We start from the raw sequence: 20223 nt of genomic DNA, 5'->3' as shown, positions 1-20223 counted from the left end.
GTCCTCTCTTGACAGCCAGTTTCTGCCTGGAGAGAACTTGAAGCGCTCCCTTCGGAGCCTGAGTTGACCTGCATGCCATCAGAGGGCAAGGCTCCCTCAGACGCTCAGGGCTGACATGCCAGCCCTAGAGAGACAGACAGACAGACAGTCAAGGACCATGCAGGCAGGGGCAGGAAAGGGAAGGACGTCCTGGAAGGGATGCCCAGCAGCTTCCCAAGTTCCCCAAGAAGCATCAGATGTCACTCTGTCAGGAACAAAGAAGACCCTGAGCTGGGAGAGGCCCTCGGAGAGGAGCAGACGGGCGGGAGGGGAGAGCAGATGGGACCTGGGCAGGCATTCTGGCCTCGGAGTCCGGGCAGCAGAGCCTCCCCGCCCTTCCCTGTCCTTTCCTTCTCCAGGACCTCTCACTCAGCCCGGGCGTATCCCTAGGCCGGGCGTCCGCCTACCCCCACCCCCACCCCCCACTCTGGAAGACCCAGAGCTGTGCTCCAGGCTCGACAGGTCTGGCCATCGCAAACTCCGAGGCCAGCCTGGCACTGACAGCTGTTTCAACATCTGGACCACTACCTAGTCTTGTCCACGTGAGCTGGACAGCAGGTGGAACAGAGGGGGGAGTGAGACGACAGCGACAGCCTGACAGAGGTGACTGCTGCTGCTGCAGATGGCTGTCCCCCCACGTCCAGGGCCCAGCCATCCCGGGCACACACACCCTCCCCTCCCAGGTGATAGCAACAGAGCAGAGGAGGTGAGCGGAAGACCTGGATGAGCACCAGCATCTCAGAGCTGGCGGGAAACTTGGCCGTCTTTAACCCCTTCACATTAGCAGTGAGGCTCAGAGAGGGCAGGAGGCTTAACCGAGCACACACAGCCAGTCAGTAGCAGAGCCCAGACTCTCCTTCGGACCTTCAGACCTTCAGTCTAGTGAGCTCTTCATGACCTCACGCTGCTGGTTGATTAAAAATGGGCTTGGATCCATAAGCACTGATGTGGAAAGCTGTCCGAGACCTATTACACAGTTTAAAGATATTTTGCAAATCATGCTGGAGCGTGCGATCCCATTTTCATGAACTAATACTAGTAACCCACATAATTATATACAGGAAAATAATAAATCTGGGGGCACAAAAGTCAGGTTTGTTGAGGGACTTTGACTGTCTATTTTTAAATTTCCTCCAGCGTGTGGATATTTGGACACAGCGCGGCTACTTCCGTAAGCTGGGGGGCAACAATAAAGATGAACGGGGAGGGGGGGCAAAGGAGGCCCCCCTCCACCCCACTTGCCCGGCACAGCAAGCTGGAGATTTCTGATCTGAACCCCTCCCTGTAGTAGGGGAACGTCTGAGGGAGGCGAAGAGTTTGCCTCCGCGGGTGTCCAGGGTGTGAGGAGCGAGAGCCCCTTTCTTTGCCCTCCCCGCGGCACCCCTCTGGGGCCCCTTAGGCTCTGGGCTGGGCGGCGATGGGGGGCTGGGGCGGGCAGGCCAGGCAGCGCCCCGCGGCCGAGCCGCCCATGCATTATGGAAGACGCGGGCGCCCCGGCTTGCTCCCTGGTCCTTAAATGACAGCAAATGAGGTAAAGCCAGAAGGGTGGGGACGGGGTGGGGACGGGAAGGGGGCGGGAGGGGGCAGAAGGAAGCCATCTCCGGGGCCCCCGAGCGTCGGCTGAGGACCGGAGCCAGCCAGTGAGCGGAGCCTGGAAGAGGGAGGAGCACATCTTGATGCAGAGATGCTGCAGTGGCTCCGGGCGGGCGCGCACACACACAGGCGCCCTCGCCCGCCACCGCCGCCACCGCCACCGCGGCCGCCACCGCCGCACCGGCACCGGGGCGAACGGCCGAGGCGAGCAGGGGTGGAGAGGAGGGCGGCCCCGGGGGCCGGCGGCCGGGCTGGCTCCGGCTCACCGCCTCGGGCAGCGTCCACCTGCCCCAGCCAACACCCTTCTTTCACCCCAGGTATGTGCCAACTGCTTTTGTCTCCTCCAGCCCCGGGGAGGGGGTGGGGGTTCCCCGCGCTGCTGTGGCCAGGCTCAGGGGCTCCGGCTCAGTTTCCTTGCAACTTGGGAGGGGGCAGGGGCAGAGCAGGAGCTCCCGCAGGCTGACTTCTCACCCAGCCCCTGGGGGGTGGGGGGGTCCACCGGAGGTCCCCTCCACCCTGTCTATGTGGGTGGCAACCTGCAGGGGCCTGGCAGGCTGAGCCTGGCCAGGAGGCTGGACCCTAGTGGTGTCCAGGAATTCCAGCCGGCACCAGCACCTGTCCAGAGAGAGGGCAGCAGCTCCCGGGCCTGCCCAGTGCGGGGGTCCAGGGCGAGAAGGTCCATGAGGCCAAGCCCCAGACTCTGGCCTGCCCGCCCCCTCCGGAGTGCCTGGGTAGAATGGAACCTGACCATCCAGACTTGAGGTGGTCGTGAGTGTGCCTCTGCGGGGTGACCTCTTTGCAAAGTCTTGCTTCAGTTCGAGGGGGAGGCTGTGGAAGAGAGAGGGGGGAGAGTGGAACTCAAGTTTGGGCAAAGGCCTGCCCAGGAGTGGGGACTGAAGGAGGAGAAACTGAAGCAAGTCACATCTCCAAGGGTGAGAAGCGGGGCCACCGGGGCTGAAATTCCTTTTCTTCCCTCCCCCCCCCCAAACTTGTCTTCTCCCGACATCCCTCCCCTCCTCCTCACGGGTGGGAGGAAAGGGTTGGCATTAAGTTTGGCTTTCCCCGGAGGAAGGGGCCCGGGGAGCAAGGAGGAGGACTCAGTTTAGAGGGTCCAGAAGGAGGGAGAGTACCATGGGGCTTACATCACCGACCAGAGAGGTAGGGGGAGCAGCCTCCGCTGGTGGCCAGAGCTGAACCCTGTTGCCTTCTCCAGGAGGGATTCCCATGGCTGGGAAGCAAGAAAGAGGGGGTGAGATGACATTGTGCCTGTGGAAGGGGACCGTCCTGGTGCTACATGGGGACAAAATTAGGACCCTTCAGCCACACAACACTGGGGGCTGAGCTTGTGTCCCGGGAGAAAATGCTGTCAGTCAAGGTTGTCTGGACGTTTGGGAATCCAGGCAGACCAGGAGGGGTGGCCTATGAGAGGGTAGGTTCTCTGGCCCCCAAAGTACCTGCCCTTAACGTTCCCCCTCCCCACAACCAGCCTGTGATCATCAGACCCTACCGCCCTTCCTTTCAGCCTGACTCCCCGAGACCCATGAGCCGCCTTCCCAGCCCTGGCAGCTTCCTTGGCCCTCTGTTCAGAGGGGGGCGGAGGAGGAGAGCCCAAATAACCCAGTCCCTCAGGGGGCTCCTAATCTCTTTCTGGGCCGAAGCCTGGTGCTCATCTCCCAACCCTCTGGCCAGAGAGATGCTCCGTCCTATCCCCGTAGTTTCCCATTCACCCTCAGAGGGACCAGATGAGCCGCTGGAGGTCAAACGGTGGGCCACCTGTGGGAGAGGCTGGTGGGACCCTGGCCTCCTGGGGGAGGGAGCAGGGAAATAGTGCCCTGACTCCTGGCCTTGGAAGGAAGGACTTCTGCCCCCAGGCAACATCCAAGCCCCTCTCCAGGGTGCCTCACCAGTTAACCCCTTTCTAGCCAGGCCGTAAAACTACTCAGGCAAGGCTTTTGCCACCTGGTCAAAGTTATTCCTAATTTCCTATGGGCTCTATTGGGAGTCCTCAGCCAGCAAGAGGGAGGCAGGAGACAGATGGGAAGGGGACGTCAAAGTCCCATATGGTTCACCTGTCCTTCTGGTGCTCCCCAGCGGGAAGGGAAGCTGAGACACCCAGACGGACAAGTTCCTGGAGATTGTTCCCTGCTCCTTCGACTTTCTTACACCCCCCCCCCCCCACCACTCCGTTCATCTTCCTCTCCCCGCCTGGCCAAGCTCTTCCCTCATACTCCCTTCCCTGGCCGAGTGCACCCCTGCACCCCTCCAGCCTCAGCCCTCAGCCTACCTCCCCACCACTGCCCCTGCCAAATTTCTCTCCTTATGCAACTCTCTTCCAGCACCTTCTCTGCCCGCAATTGTTCAAATAGAGACACATGTAGGCTGGGCCTCTCTTCCACGGGACGGTTGTGCAGATTGTCTCTGACTGACCGAATTCAGTCCTCAGGAGCAAGTACGCAGAAAAGAGTCTCCCCGTGGCACCCTCTCTGACCCTGAGGCCATGAGGGAAGCAATACATTTGGGGTGTGTGGGAGGAGGTGGGTCCGGCCCCCCACATAACCCCTGCATGTCCTCAAGCCAAATGTTTGTGAGAAAGCACATCTCAGAGATGATCTCTAAACCTGAGCATGGGAGGGTCCCAGGGCAGAACCAGGGGCCAGAGCAAGAGGTGGGCCATACACAGGGAAAGAAGGACCAGAGCAAAGAAAACGCCAGTGCAGCAGGAAGGCTTGAAGTCAGACTGCTAGAGACACCTCCTAGCCAGGAAGATGAGCCACGGGAGGGTGGGGCAGTCCTCCCCAGGGACTGTTTGGGGTTTCTTTGCTTTTTTTTTCTTATTTTTTAAAGATTTTATTTATTTGACAGACAGAGATCACAAGTAGGCAGAGAGGCAGGCGGAGAGAGAGAAGGGAAACAGGCTCCCCACAGAGCAGAAAGCCCGATGTGGGACTTGATCCCAGGACCCTGGGATCATGACCTGAGCTGAAGGCAGAGGCTTTAACCCACTAAGCCACCCAGGTGCCCAAGTTATGCTTTTTCAAAAGGTAACAGGGAGTGACTCATAAGAAGACAGACATCCTTCTCAGCCCCTCCCACAGACCGGCCACCTCTCCTTCTTCTGAACACCCCTAACCTACACCAATCTCCCCCACTCACCTCATAGGGCGGTTTGGGAACCTGGAATGTTCATGGGAGTTTCCATGGGCTCTGTGCCCTGATAGTAAGCCCTTTCTTTGGTTTAATGAGCTCTCTTGGTATGAAGTGAGCCCATGTTTCTCTGTTTACCCAAAGATGATGCAAAGGTGTGACGTTCTCACCCCAAACTGAGCGTCCTCTGCCCCAGGACACATGCAGGCCCAAGCGCACCCCAGCACCCATCTCATCTATCAAGCACCGCCCCCCACTCAAGGCCCCCCATCCTGCATTTGGCTGGAGGGCGGCCTTCTTGTAGTGCGGCCCCGAGAAACCCAGTTAATCTGGGCCCCAGAGCACAAACGAATCAGAGGGGAGGAGCAGGTCCAAACGCGCACCCACCAGGCTTGGCTCTGAACCAGCCTGCAGGAAATTATCCAGGAACTGGGGGGAGTCTCCCCTCTGCAGAGATCTGGGCACATAGGGAAATTGGTCCACTGATTTCTTCCTGATGTGGTTTTTTAGAATGGAGTTGAAACAATCATCCTTACTCCTGGCCTCTCAAACAGGAATGGTCCTTCCAAACCCTTGCTCAATCTGTCCCACTCCATATTGGCAGGTGAGGTGGGGATGCCTTGCCCCTTATCCCGAGCTCCTCCCAGGAGGAGGCGAGTCTCTCCCTTTTCCCATTCCGCACTCTGAGGGGTTTCTCCAGGGGAGCGGGCTAGACCATGAGAGTCAGAGCCTCCAGGCTGCAGGGCAAGGGCCAGTCTCCGCTGGCGCTGACAGCTGACAGATGTGTGAGCCTGGGTCACGGCTCTCCCAGAGGGGCTGGGGCTCCAAACCAGCTGCTAGTGCAAAGGAACTGTAGAGAACGCTGGGGGGTGAGAAGGGAGGGGGCATATAGAAGGCGCTGGGGAGAGACCCAGCTGTACAGCTCCCCTGTCCCCACCCAGTCCCTATCCCCCGCTGGGGACTGAGGAGGTCCCCATTTCCCCCCTCAAATCCGTCCTAAGGACCTCCTCCAGCTCAGGGCACCTTCCTTTCTCACCGAGACCTTCCAGCACTGCCCTCCTCCCTCAACAGCTCTGGCCCTACTGCAGACCCCTGTCCTTCTAGATAGGTATGGAGTGGTTCAGCTCTTCCTGCAGGACCGTGACCCTCTCCCAGGTGGTACTTCCCTCTCTAGGCAGAGTGACCCCCCCCCCCCCACTCCTGGACCTGCAGGTGGGAGGTGGGGGTGGTCGAGGAGCAGGGCCTGCTGGGAGCGCCTGTGTGTCTGTCCCCACCAGGCGCCCTCCCGAACACACGCCATCTGGGTGTGGTTCTATGTGCTTGTGCCCGCGTCTCGAGTAGCCTGCTTGCTGCTACTTGCCCGGGCCTGCAGCACCTGTGGGGCAGAGGGGAGGAAGGCATCTGCCCCGGGAGACCGTGGTCACCTGTCTGTGTCCCACACATTTGTGAGTACCGCCCGAATGTCATGACCGTGTGGGAGTGAGTCTGACTTGGGGGGCGTCTGTCTGTGCCCCCAGAGGGCTGGGGCCCATGCTGGAGGTCCCGTGGGGGTTCTCGGTGTAAGATCTGCTCTTTTCTGAGCACGCACTATGGCCAGGCCAGCTGCTGACCTCCCCAGAGTCCCTTCTCATCCCCATTTTGCAGGTGGGTAACTGAGGCTTGAAGTAATGCATGGAAGAGCTAGGGTTATGCTGGTCAGTTGTGTAGTAGCATTACACTAGTTATTAAGGGCCAGGCCAGTTGGCACGAGAGCCCACCCTGCTGGCCACTGTGCTGCGGGATGGAGGATGGCGGGCAGCTGAAGGGCCGGGCCCAAAGTACTTCCCGGTTTATAATAAGTCACTTAGTCTCTGCCCTCAACCGAGCTCCAAACTACCCCTTATCCGACCAGCACCGTTTGAACGTCACCAAACCCCTCCATACTCAAATCTCCGTTATCCAGGGGAAGGAGAGACAGGGTCAGGATCAGGAGCTGGAGGTCTAGCATCCAGGCGGAGTGTACCTGTCATTTTCTAGTTAGTTCTGCACAAGGGTCCTCAGCCCAGAAAACTCCGTCCTGTGTTGGGAGTCTGGCTCGCAGCTTTCCATCCCACAGCTGTCCCCCAGGCCCTTTGTTTCCCACACCCAGTAATTCAGCCCACTCCCCCTAGTGCCCCTGAACCCCCAAGCAGCCCATTCCTCCATGTGCCGCCACCGCACAGAACCGGCCCCTAATGGTGCCAGCCTGTGCCCGCCTGTGCCAGCCTGCGTCAGCCTGCACCCCTGCACTGGGGCAGCTGGCCTGGGCCAGGCTTGGCTGGCTCCAGGCTCAGAGGGCCGGCTCTGGGCCTGGCATAGCTCCATTCCTGCCTTGCTCCCGACAAAAAGGCCTCCTCCCTCCTGGGCATTCTAGAATGTGTCATAGGGCAGATGGCACAGGGACTGACTGGGCCACGCTTAGTGGGTCAGGAAGCTCTGCAAAGGCAGTGTTTTCATTACTCCCTCCCCAATGCTTAGCACTGTGCCTGGCACCGGTAATAAACACTGGAAGGGAAAGGGACGTGGGGAAAACGATGCCAGTTGCCTCATCTTCAGGGAGACGGTGAGCTCAAACCTTGATCCAGGCTCTGTGCATGTGTGTGCACGTGTGTGTGTGTGTGTATTCACACAAGTCCTTGGCACACACTGGAGGCAATGTACATCTGATTGGCCTGACTGGTCCCTAGTGCTCTCCAAAGACAACTCCCGCAGGTCCTCAATCCCAGCCCCTCCCCAAGCCGTGTCCCTTCTGAGGCAGGTCTGAGTCCCCAGAGGCTGCCCAGGGCCCGTCTGCCCAAGGTGACTGGTAAAAGTCCGCATTAAACTGAACTGTGAATGAGCAGTGGGATTGTGTCATTCATGACGGACGCCCATGGCAAGCACTAACAGGTAATTCTGACCGCTGAGGTTGAAAAGTGCTCCTGGGTGAGTGATCCTCCTGGTGGATTACAAAGAAACAAGGCAGGAACTGGGTAGTCACGCCCTGCGCTGGGTGGGGACACACACACACACACACACACATACACATTCACACACACACACCAGACATGCCCATGAACAGCCACAGACGCATGCACGCACAGAGACCAGCCCACACATATATATGGGGACACAGAGACACAACACAGAGATGCAAATAAACATCACATACCTGCGTGTGCGCACACGTGCACACACACGTGCACACACGCGCGCTCCCCACCATTGTTGGTGGGCAGCAGCAGACTTCTGCCCCCGGAGTCTCCAGCCCCAGCTCCCTCGGTCATCTGTCTCTGCTTTGCTCGGCACACTCAGGACGAGCGCCCGGAGCCCAGCTCCTCCCCGAGCACGCACCCACCCCCTCCCCGAGCTCCCAGGACTGGCAGGCAGACAAAGGGCAGGAAGCAAACGATGATGGAGCACCTTCTCTGTGCCAGACTCCAGGTCGTGCTGCACCAGCGCCAAGAGGCGTTTTCAAACTTTTTGGAACCATGGAACCCTTTGTTTAAAGGGAACTTCCAGTAGCTAGAGCAGACACAAGTAGGCCTGCTCGGGCTGAAATGGGGAACGAATCTGGAGCCCCAACCTCTCTCCATTCCCGCATCTGAAACATGACCTCAAAGCAAGTCGAAACGGCCCCAGACTCCTGCAGGGCGCTCCCTTACCTCATTTCCCATTCAGAACAGCTCTGGAGCGGAAGCGTTACAATGTCCACTTGGTAGATGAGTAAAACCAAGCTTCCACCAGGAGGAATAAGATGGCCAGGCTCTCAAAGCTGTGAGGACAGGAGGGCAGATCACTGACTCCCTTCTGCGGATTCCAAAGCCTTGGCTGGCTTGCAGTGCCCCAGAGGCTCCCTATCAGGAGGAGAACTTCCAAGGCCATACTTCTAGATTCTTCCATGAGTAAACACCCTGCTGACCTTAGAGACCTGAGAGTATGTATGTGTGTGTGTGAGAGAGAGAGAGAGGGAGAGAGAAAGAGAACATGTGTGTGTAAAGGTGGGTGTGTGAGTGTGTATGTGAAGGTGTGGGGAAGAGTGGGAGTAAGTGTGAAAGTGTGTAAAAGTGTCTGAGAGAGTATATGAGACGAAGAGGCAGAGTGTGCGTGTGTACATGTGAGAGTGTCCGAGAGACAGTTTGAGTGTGTCATGAGTGTGTGAGTCTACGAGGAAGAGAGAGTGTGTGAGGCTGTGTGCCCTGGGGCGTTGGCCCTCGGGCAGCCCCTGGGGAGCACCGAAGCCCAGCGCCCCCGAATCAGCTATGCGGAGAGTGGGAGTGTGTGACCGAGTGTGTCGCTGGCTGCTGGAGGAACTGGCCACAGCCACCCGCCATCAGTCAAAAGCGACCCGCAGTCACACCCACTGTTCGCGGGGCACTTTGCTAGGCACCGGCGGGACGAAGACGAAGGAGCTCCCAGGCTTGGAATGGAGGCACCTCCGCGGGTGGCGCCAAGGGTCTAGTCACGAGCCCAGCCGAAGTCTAACTGTGTGCCTGTGGGGGTCTCTGAGGGGCCTCCTGGCAAAGGCAGGATTTCTGGGCTCAATTCTGGAACTGAAAGTGGCAAGAACAGAAGGGGGGCGCTGGGTCGTGGAGAGACGGCACCTGGGCCCCTTCCTGACAAAGGGAAGTGGATATGAAGCTGGGGTTGGGGCAGAGGAGGGAGAGCCACAATGTTTGAACATCGCTCCCCCCCCCGACACCCCCACCAACACCCCCCCCCCACTGACACCCAGCCCCCAGCCTCCCTGACGCCCGGGGCCAGTTCTCCCCCTCCCTCCTCCCTTTCTCAGGAGGCAGAGAAAGGTTGCCAGGGGCCAGATGTTGAGGTTTAAAGGGGTTTGGGAGCCCTTTCTTCCCGAAGGAATAGAGCATGAAGTAAGGCTGGGAGATCCTGGGCTTCTGTTGGGTCTTCAGACCCCGCGCTGACCCTGGGGGCAGACTATGGCGTCATCTGCAGCCTCCCCTCCCCCTCCCCGCCGCCACCCCCCCAACCGCTCCCCAGCAACCTCCCCCCGCCCCCCCCCTCCTCCCCATCCAGGGGACAGCATCCCCAGTCCCTCAGCCACGCTACACTCTCTGGGGGCATCACAGACTCAGAGCTGGAGGGGACCTTATAGCACCCGCTTTACAGAGGAAAAGACACTCAGACCCAGAGAGGGTGACGGTCTTGCCCCAGGCTCAGCCCCTTCCCCTTTTCGGGCTTCTGGAAAGGCGCAGGGCGGAGAAGCAGAATCTGCATCTGGGTTATCTACTGTCCTTGGCGGCTCTGACAGGGAGCCCTGGGAGCCCAGGGACCCAGGCTCCCTCTAAAACCGGAAAGCAGACCCCTGAGATGGCACACACTACCCCCAGAGCTCAGATCGTCAGGCTGGAGACGCGGAGTCGGCGGAAGGGCCGGCCCCTCGCGCCCCTCTCAGGAGGAGGCCCCCTCTGGCCTCCTGACGGAGGGGACCTCTGACTAGCTCTGGGTGCCCCCGCCCGGGGAATGGCTATTCCAGAGCTCCAGGATTTAACCAAGTCTCCGTGTAACAGGAAGGCTCCTTTGGGAGCCACATTAACTCTTGGATCCTAGGCCTGTGGAGGCCCATCAGCCCTTCCTGCTGGGGGCTCTGCTGACGTGGCCAAGGCTAGCGACCCGGGGCCCAGGGGAGAGGGTGTGAATAAACCAGTGAAAACCCCAGAGACTTAATGCCGCTCCCAGAGGGGCTTCTCACCGCCCCCAAGCCAGGCAGCTGTGGGGGAGGGGCAGGGGAAATTGGGCCCCAAACGCTGGAGGAAGGAGATGTTCCCCACACCCAGGCATGGCCCTGTTCTCATCTGGACCCTGCATCAAGAGCTATTACCGCGAGGGCAGGTGGGTTCTTGCCTCCCAATTAGCCACTGCTTTCACTTCCTGAGCAAACCCCCGCTGGCTGTAGGGGAGGTGGGGGGGGCAGGTACAGGGCAGAGCCAGACTCCCAGGGGGCCCCTAGGAGGCACTCAGCCGGGAAGAGCTCCCCCTGGAACAGCCAGGCCCCTTCCCCTGGAGGCCTGGGGCAGGTAAGTGCGGAGCAATTCCAGCAATAATTCTGGCCTCTCCCCAGGCTGGGGGGAAAGCTCTGCCCACTTACCAGGGAGCGAGGAGGGAGCCAGGAGGGGCGCTCCGAGGCTCAGAGTCCTCCCCATCCTCTGCCTCCCCAGGTCCTTCTCAGCCTCCAGCTGGACTCTCCCGGGGCTGGGCTGAGCCTCCTCTCCGCAGCTCCCGATCTCGGCCCAGAACATCCACCATGGGGACACCCACCAGGAGGAAGTCACACCTGCTGCTGCTGGTCACTGTGGCCCTCGTCTCCACTCCAGGTAGGAGGGCTCACTGGGCTCCAGGGCCCAGCACGATGATTATACTGCTCTGTCCTTGCTATTATTTTAGTGATGACTTCAGAAATCGTGGACTCTCCCTTGCTGTGGCACTTAGATTTTTAAGGCCGTTTCCCTGCTAAAATTTTCCCATTTGCGGCTCTTCCCTTCCCTTCGAGGTGAGAAGGAACGTGTCTCCACCATAATAGAGATGAAAGCAGCACGATCTACAGAGGGTGAGGCGTGCCTTGGGCCACACAGCGAGATTGTGGCGCTCTCAGATCTCCGCAGTCTTGTCTTCGAGCTGAGCCCCCTAAGGAGCTGTGCCGTCCTGTAATGGGGTAGCCACAGCCACATGGAACGATTCAAACCGAGATGAAATTAAATTCTACAATTAGTCTTTCAGTTGTACAAGCCACATTTCAAGGGCTAATAACCGTGCTGGATAGCACAGATGACAGACATTTCCATCGCCACAGAAAGTTCTATTGGATCGCACCGCTCTAGCATCCTGTCACATGAGGAGACAGGGATCGATACCACAAAACACTAGGAGGGCTCCCCAGGGCCGCGCTGTAGCCTGACGGATGGACAGAGTGCAGGACCTGAGAAGACATGAGACAAAGTGGGGGCTGGCTGAGGCAGAAGGCCGGGGGGAGCCAAGCAAGGGTTCAGATGCCAGGGCTGCCGTGGGGTAGGAGGTAGGGAGAGCATGGGAGCGAGGCCAGCAGAAGAGGGCACCGCGGGCCCAGACCCGGGCTGACTGGCCCCTGGGGAGCCTGTGGGGAAGGAGGTGCTGGAGACCCAGCCTTTCCAGGAGCTGGAGGGAGGTCCCCGGCTGCTTGGAGGGGCCTGTGGGGACCACCACTTGCCCTCTCTGTCCTGACTCCTGGCCCAGATCCATAGATGCTTTTTTTCTCTATAAAGATGTCCATGGGAGAAAGAGCCCTCATCCTCCTCCCTCTTCCCCCTCTCCCCCCACTCCGTTCCAGAGCACATTTTAGGTTCTCTCTCCCTCTCACCGGGGGGAGGATTCCACTCGCACACTTTCAGATGCTCCATTACCTCCTAACTGCCTCCCAGGCCTGCACCCAGATCCCTGAGGCTGCAGGGAAACAGGGTTGACCCAGAGGCCCGAAGGAGCCTCCCAGCACCCTCACCCCAGGGCAGGGACAGAGCAGCCGCTGGGGCGGGAAACCAGCTGCACAGAAGCAGACGGCCACCCCCAAGACAGCAGAGGAGAGGCACGGGGCGGGGAGGGGAGTCGTCAGCACTGCCCCTCCCCATCGGGGACCGCTCAGGCCGGGACCACAACACCTGAGGCAGGGGTGTGGGCAGAGGCCAGACTTTTAGACCTAGAGATGCAGGAAGGCCCAGGGAGGGGGGTAACCCCCATCCCCGCATGGAACATCCATCACTGGCTGTCCCCTCTCCCGGAAAGCTGTCTCCACTCACTACCCTGCTCTGGAGAAGCGGCCATGGGTCCCAAGCACCCAGGCCAGGAAAGGCAGCCAGGAGGCCCCTCCATGTTCTCGTTGCTCCCGCCCCTTCCTTTGGGCTTCCAGATGCCCATGTTTGGGGCACAGAGTTGCCAGGACAGGGAATCCGTATCAGAGAGGATATGAAACACAGGCAGCAAGGGAGGGCGTGTGTGTGTGTGCATGAGTGCATCCTCAGAGGAAGGTGTGGGATGAAGGAGAGTGTGTTTGTGGATGTTTAAGAGGATGCCAATGCCAGCGAGTTGTTGCCTGGACCGGGTGCCGCATTTGAGGGGATGACGGTTGCGTGTGGAAAACCTTCCAGCAAGAGTGATAGCTCCCGGACCCAGCTGCCCTCCAGAGGGAGCGCCCACGCGGCACCTCCGGGTGAGACGGGGGAGGACAGGGCCTCGGAAGGCTCTGATGGGAGCCCTGGGAAAGAATCACAGGTGCTGTGGCTGAGGACACGGGCCACAGGTACAGCTGGCCGGGCTCCGAATCCCCGATCCGCTCCTCCTCGCTGTGTGATGTGGGGCGAGTTCCTGAACTTTCCTACATCTCAGTTTCCACATGAGGGAAGTAAGGAAATATCAGTGCCTGTCTCGTAAAGCGGTTAGGTGAGGAAATGCAGAGCCTGGCGTCCGATCCAGAGTAAGTGCTCAGTAAAAAACCCCTGTTTTTATCAGCACGAATGCGTGTGTGTGTGTAAATAAGCACACGCAGACGTTTATAGCTGGGCGTGCATGGGCACAGATGTGTGCACAAATGTGTTTCTGACTATGGGATTTGCTCAGAGAGGTAAGTGTGTGCGTGCGTGCGCGTGTGTGCGTGTACGTGCGCGTGTGTGCATGTAAGAAAGTGTGTGTGGGCGAGACATGTGGGTGGACACTGGGCCGAGGGTGCGTACGTGGCTGAGTGCAGAGGACAAAGCTTTTTCCGGAAGAAAAGCCAGTCTCAAAGCCTCAGTGCACCCCAGGCCCCCTCACCACCCCCCGCCATCACCAGAGTTCCTGGAAGCGCTTATGACACGAGGTAACTCCCAGCAGCCCGGCCGTCCCCGCCAGCCCTCCTTCCCCGCCCGTTGGGGCCGTCCCAGCTGGGGCAGGGGTCCCTACCCTCCACCACCATCATTAACTTGGGATTAAGCGGGGCTCTCCAACCGAGATGATGCTGGCACCCCGGCTGCCGCCTCTGAGGCCTGGGGCAGCGGGGAGGGCGATGGGGGATGCCATTTCAGGGAGCCTTGCCTCCTTCCTCATTCAGAGAGCTGCTTAACAGCTGCCCTCCTCCCCCGGGGTCCAGGGCTGGGCCTCAGCTGTGGCATGGGAGGGTGCGTCCCCCACCCCTGGAACGGGCCAGCAGCTGGATGCGCTGGGAGAGGAGGCACTAATTGGTTAACGGGGACCCCACCCACCCACCAAGGAGGGCCTGAAACCAGCTGCATTGAGGGATAGGAGCCAATTAAGGGTGGCCTGGCTCCTGCCCAACGCCACAGAGGCAAAGCATGACGGGGCCCCACGAGTGAGCAAGCAGAGCCCCCGTGGGAAGGCAGGTGTGAAACACCACCCTCTGTGCCTCAGCGTCCCCCGCCCTGCTGGCGTGGAACAATGGGGGCCGGAGAAAGAGGCCTCCGCCCTGGCAGGGGGCCGGGCACGAAAACCCCAGTTGCACCAGCAACACTCATGTGCTCAGCAAACTCGGGAGACCGGGGTCTACACCTGCGTGTGCCACAGACTTGCCTTGTGACCACAAGCGAGTCATGCTGTCTCCAGGGCCTCTCTTTCTTCAATTGCCACATGGGAACGGTATAAAAATGCCCCTCGAAGCTACCTGCATCCCCATCCCATAAACCTTTCCTTCTCCCCCCTCCCTCCACCCTGCCCCATGCTTGGGTCCCGCAGACATTTCCAGAGCACACAGCCTGGGCCAGAGTGAACCCTCTTCCACACCCTGGATGGCGAGTTCATAGTCGTTCCATTTCACAGGTGAAGCTGTTGAGGCTCAGAAGGGCTCTGTCATAGCCGGAGAATGTGCCATGGGCCCAGAAGGACCATCAGGCCCCAGGGACACACCTCCTCTCCCCGTCTCTTTGGCCCATGACTTCCCAGGCCTCTCACACCTACAGATCAGCTCCCTCTGCCCCGAGGGCCCCTGCCTCTAGCTGCCGCCACAGCTCTCAGCACCTTGTCCTGTCCTCCTCTGTCCCCCTCCCTGGACTGCAGGCCCTCAAGGAAGAGGGACTGTGTCTTATTCATTTTTGCAACACAGTCTAGTCTGGTGTTAGGTACACAGCAGGTGCTCAATACCTGAGTGTGGGAGGGGTGATTTACTCAGCTAACTTGGCCAACAGGGGCCTGCCCGGCCGGCTGAAATTCAAGTTCCAATTAATTAAAAATGAAAGAAAAATTAAAACTGGATTCCTCGGCTGCACTGGCCACATTTGGAGGGCTTGACGGCTGGGGCTCGTGGCGATAATATTGGGCAGTGCAGAAAATGACATCTTGCCATCCTCGCAGAACGTCCGATGGGACAGCACTGCCCTACTGGGCCCTAGGTCCTGAGGCCTCTGGTGGTATCCCCCATCTACAGCTCAGAGTTCAGCCCGGGGATCCCTGGCCACCTTTGGGCCAGTCTTCGAAGATCAACCCCTCGGCCTGCTATTCCCAGAGGAGTCCACGGAGGAGAAGGTGAGGCTGGCGTGCCGTGCCCGGGCCAGCCCTCCAGCCACCTATAGGTGAGCCCCCCACGGCGGGCACTGGAGGCCCCCGGCGGCTGTGCAGCTCTTCCTCACCCCAGCCCTGCCCCCAGGCTGGGTCTGGCCCAGCGGGACTCAGGAGGGTCTCCCCGTCTGCCCCCCCCGCAGGTGGAAGATGAATGGTACGGAGATGAAGCTGGAGCCCGGCTCCCGCCACCAGCTGGTGGGGGGCAACCTGGTCATCATGAACCCCACCAAGGCCCAGGACGCCGGCGTCTACCAGTGCCTGGCCTCCAACCCTGTGGGCACCGTCGTCAGCAGGGAGGCTGTCCTCCGCTTCGGCTGTGAGACCCATGGAGTGCTGCATTTTGGGGGAGGGCCAGTGGGGGCTGGGAAGGGTGCCCAGAAAGGGCAGGGACTATGTCCCATGGAGGCCGGGCTGGAGGGAGGCCCCCAGTCTTGGAGGACGGCGCCCGAGTGCCCGGTCTTTACCTCCAGTTCTGCAGGAATTCTCCAAGGAGGAGCGAGACCCGGTGAAAACCCACGAAGGCTGGGGTGTGATGCTGCCCTGTAACCCGCCCGCCCACTACCCAGGTGAGCCGGGCCCCTGGGCCTTGGTTAGACAGAGGGCACAGCAGGGACCTCCAGCCACCCAGGGGTGGAGTAAAAGGCGGTGAGGTGCCCTCGGGAACACAGACCCCCCGGCTCCCCAGCCCAAAACAATTTTGTGTTTCCTTCACGGGTCTGTCATTTTCTAGCTCTAGCCCTCCCCCTGCCTTCAGATTGGAAGCACTCCGAGAGCAGGAGCAAAGCCACATTTTTTTCCCTAGGGCTCCCCTCAGTGCCAGCTTGGAGCCTGGAGCCCTGGGGACTAGGTCCAGAGATCCCCAACTGCACGCCGAGGGTCCCCCCCATGGCTGCCCCACCAGCCTAGCATCCCATGGTTTCCTCAAACTCCACATGTCCTATCTATAGGCTTGTCCTACCGCTGGCTTCTCAACGAGTTCCCCAACTTCATCCCAACGGACGGACGTCACTTCGTGTCCCAGACCACAGGGAACCTGTACATCGCCCGGACCAACGCCTCAGACCTGGGCAACTACTCCTGTCTGGCCACCAGCCACATGGACTTCTCCACCAAGAGCGTCTTCAGCAAGTTCGCTCAGCTCAACCTGGCTGCGGAAGGTCAGGGTCGGGGGGCGTGGTGGGGAACAGAGAGCTGAAAGGGTCGGCGGTTGGGAAAAGAGGGTTCTTCTCAGAGGTTGGGAAGGGGGCTCACAGAGCCCAGGGTCTGGGGTCTGGACCCCTGGCTCCTCCTGCTGTAGGGCCCCAGGCCCTTGCCCAGGCTCCCGGGGGGAAGCGGGGTCAAGAAGGCGTCAGCTCTGAGCCACGCTGCCGTTCTAAGCCCACGAGCACCTGGCCCACGTCACTTGTGTCTGGTCGGCAAACTCCCTCTCTCCCCAGATCCCAGGCTCTTCGCACCCAGCATCAAGGCCCGGTTCCCGGCAGAGACCTATGCGCTAGTGGGACAGCAAGTCACCCTGGAGTGCTTCGCCTTTGGGAAGTGAGTGGTGGAGGAGGGAGGGGGCAGGCCAGGATGCACCTTGTCAGAGGCCCTTGGGGGCCCGCAGGACCCCAGGGAGAGGGCAGGCAGGGTCTAGCAGAGAGGGAGCAGTGGGTAGGGACCACCCCCTCACTGAGCACGGTCTCTCTGAGCGAAGCATCAGATGCCAGGGGCCTGACAGACACTGGGCGCTCCCAGCAAGGGGGCACGAGCTCAGGGGACAGCCTGGGCAGCATCCCAGGCTGGAGGCAGGGAGCGCCATGCATGAACCCCAACCCGGGCTACCTGGTTCAAGTCCCGGTTCCGTCCCTGGCTGACTGCGAGGCCATGGGTCAATTACTTAACCTCTCTGTGCTTCTGCATTCTCACTTGCTCATGGAAACCGTTATAAAAAGTACCTATATCACAGGGTTGCTCCGAGGGTTAAGTGGGTTAATACACGTGACATGTCTAGAACAGTGCCTGGCATTTAGTGAGCGTTCTAGGCATGCTGTCAGTTCTCTCTCTCTCTCTCTTTTAAGATTTTATTTATTTATTCGACAGAGAGAGATCACAAGTAGGCAGAGAGGTAGGCGGAGAGAGAGGGGGAAGCAGGCTCCCTCCTGAGCAGAGAACCTGATGCAGCGCTTGATCCCAGGACCCTGGGATCATGACCTGAGCCAAAGACAGAGGCTTTAACCTGCTGAGCCACCCAGGCGCCCCTGACAGTTCTCTTTTCATAAAAATTGCAATAGAAATCCTGCTCTCCCAGAGAAAGGATTCACTGAAACAGGGCTAAGCAAATAGCAGGTGCTCAACAAATGTTTGGAGAACAGTGTGATTTGCACACTGGTTCCATTTCCTCATGTCTCCTGTGGATACCCAGGATGTTCCTGTTTTGTGAAAAGCTATTGGGCTTCCAGAAAATTCATATTTAAAGCACGTGGGGGCTGCCTGGTTGTCTCAATCTATTAGGGGTCTGACTCTTGATCTCAGTCCAGGTCTTGATCTCAGGGTCCTGGGTTTGAGCTCCATATTGGGCTCCACACTGGACATTGGGTGTGGAGCCTATTAAAAAAAAAAAAAAGAAAGTACATGGAAGATTAATATATTAACCTTTTCAGACTCACTAATACCTTAGTCCGCTTTAGTACACAAGTTACTAATAAGTAGAGCCCTTTTGAAAAGTAAAGGCAAGGTCTGCTGGGGAGAGGGGGACGGGGACCCATAGAGCCCCAAGTCACAGGCCACTGCTGAGGAAGGCAGTCCCAGAAGAGGCTCAGTGGCCAGTACAGGGTGGGGGCAGGGAGGGCAAGCCAGTTTCAGGGTACAGACCACAAGGAAGGTTACTGGTGTCACAATACTGCAGGGGAGAGGAGAGGAGAGGAACCCTACTTTCTGCTTCTCCACTGCCTGAGCTCTGAGCCTACCTGGGAGAGGCCCCGCCCTCCCCCCTTGCCTCTTTCGCTCCAGCCTCCTCCCATCCCCACCTGCCCAGCACCTCAGGAGGGCGGGAGAATCTGCGGGTACAAGGGAGTCTGCCTAGCGCAGCCCACACGCTCTGGCTTTGTCTCCTCTGCCAGCCCCGTGCCCCAGATCAAGTGGCGCAAAGTGGACGGCTCCTTGTCCCCTCAGTGGACCACCGCTGAGCCCACCCTGCAGATACCCAGCGTCAGCTTCGAGGACGAGGGCACCTATGAGTGTGAGGCGGAGAACTCCAAGGGCCGCGACATTGTCCAGGGCCGCATCATCGTGCAGGGTACACAGCCGGGACACCCCCTCCCCCTGCCTTCACTCTTGCCCCGTAGGAAGCAGATCCAAAAGTCAGGGAGGGAACCCGGGTGGCCCCTGGCTTAAGCCTTCCCACCCCAGGATTGCACTGGGTGTGAAAACAGAAGAAGCAGACGCTCAGAGCCTCACTCAGTGGTGCAGAGAGCACCCAGAAGGCTTTGGAATGAAATTTAAGTTGCTCAAACAGCCCCTGATACAGACGCCAAGGGCCAACTTTCTTCAGCCGGCTTCTCCCGCGACCCTGTTGTGGAATGCCGAGGGCGCCCTCTGCTGTCTGTCACAGGAACTGCATCCCTGAAATCCGGGTCCATCGTGAGCAGGAGGCTCCCCCCAGCTCATCCCAGGCCTTTCTCTCTCTCGCTGCCCGCAGCTCAGCCCGAGTGGCTGAAGGTGATCTCAGACATGGAGGCTGACATCGGTTCCAACCTGCGTTGGGGCTGTGCGGCGGCTGGCAAGCCCCGGCCCACGGTGCGCTGGCTGCGGAACGGGGAGCCTCTGGCCTCCCAGGTAGGAAACTGGGTCTTCCCACACATCAGCTGCGCCCGGCTCATCCAGTTCCCTCACCTTCCAGACTTTGCTCCCTGACTCTGCACCACCATGCGCAGTCTCTCTGGGACAATGAAGGCACCACGGGCCGGGTGGTTCTAGGTGCTTCTTTCCACCCCAGATTCATACGGCCACAGGCTGGTCACCAGGATAGAGTCCCAACTGAAGGGTCCAGAGACCTGGATCCAGGCACAACTGAGTCACAAAATCACTGTGTGGTTCTGAGTAGGTCACCGTGTCCCCTGGCTTCAGTGTGCTGATATCCAGGGGTCCGGGGGGACCCGAGTCCTGGGATTCCAGGAGGTCCTGAGATGGGACTGGACAAATGAGTCCCCTCGATGGGGGAGGGGAGGGAGTGGCAGCCTAGAGTCTCTACTGCAACCCCCCCTCACGCCCCGCCCCTGCTCTCTACCGCACAGTCCCGTGTGGAGGTGCTGGGTGGGGACCTGCGCTTCTCCAAGCTGAGCCTGGAGGACTCCGGCATGTACCAGTGTGTGGCAGAGAATAAACACGGCACCATCTACGCCAGCGCCGAGCTGGCCGTGCAAGGTACGGGCCAAGGGAGGCAGGGGGTGTCGGCAAGGACACGCAGGGAGGGGCTTTAAGCATTCTGAATGGAAGCGTTTCTTTTCTTTTTTTTTTTTTTAATATTTTATTTATTTGACAGAGACAGAGATCACAAGTAGGCAGAGAGGCAGGCAGAGAGAGGAGGAAGCAGGCTCCCTGCAGAGCAGAGAGCCCGATGCGGGGCTCGATCCCAGGACCCTGGGATCATGACCTGAGCCAAAGGCAGAGGTTTTAACCCACTGAGCCACCCAGGCGCCCCTGAACGGAAGCGTTTCTAAACACAGAAATGCAAGGGGCAGCTTCCCTTTGATTTCCAATGGCTCTGGAGCAAAACAGAGGGATCGAAGAAAGGAGATGAGACACTCGATTCTGAGCTTCCAGAAGACGGGTCTCTGGCTGTACCGTGTCTGGCACGATTACAGTTAAGCGTTGGCTGCCGCAAAAACAAGGGGGCAAAAATCATTGGCAACCAACTCAATTCGATTTGTGTTTAAA

The 20223-nt window shown here is 59.4% G+C and overlaps 1 protein-coding gene across 1 annotated transcript in view; it reads left to right on the top strand.

Moving 5' to 3' along the window:
• Positions 1-1793: 1793 nt before the first annotated feature.
• CNTN2 (contactin 2) overlaps positions 1794-20223 on the top strand; it is a 33346-nt gene continuing 14916 nt past the window's right edge. Inside the window, exons 1-10 of the mRNA XM_045983616.1 lie at positions 1794-1949; positions 10956-11111; positions 15176-15320; positions 15450-15625; positions 15780-15875; positions 16257-16466; positions 16746-16845; positions 18408-18583; positions 18986-19122; positions 19581-19710. Coding sequence (XP_045839572.1) covers positions 11042-11111; positions 15176-15320; positions 15450-15625; positions 15780-15875; positions 16257-16466; positions 16746-16845; positions 18408-18583; positions 18986-19122; positions 19581-19710 — 1240 coding nt within the window. The 5' untranslated portion in view covers positions 1794-1949; positions 10956-11041. The remainder of the gene's footprint in view (positions 1950-10955; positions 11112-15175; positions 15321-15449; positions 15626-15779; positions 15876-16256; positions 16467-16745; positions 16846-18407; positions 18584-18985; positions 19123-19580; positions 19711-20223) is intronic.

This window comes from Meles meles, chromosome 17, assembly GCF_922984935.1.
Source record: "Meles meles chromosome 17, mMelMel3.1 paternal haplotype, whole genome shotgun sequence".
In the NCBI taxonomy this organism is placed as follows: domain Eukaryota; kingdom Metazoa; phylum Chordata; class Mammalia; order Carnivora; family Mustelidae; genus Meles; species Meles meles.
The sequence above is the reverse complement of the archived record's forward strand: the minus strand, read 5'-3'. Positions and strand labels throughout refer to the sequence as shown.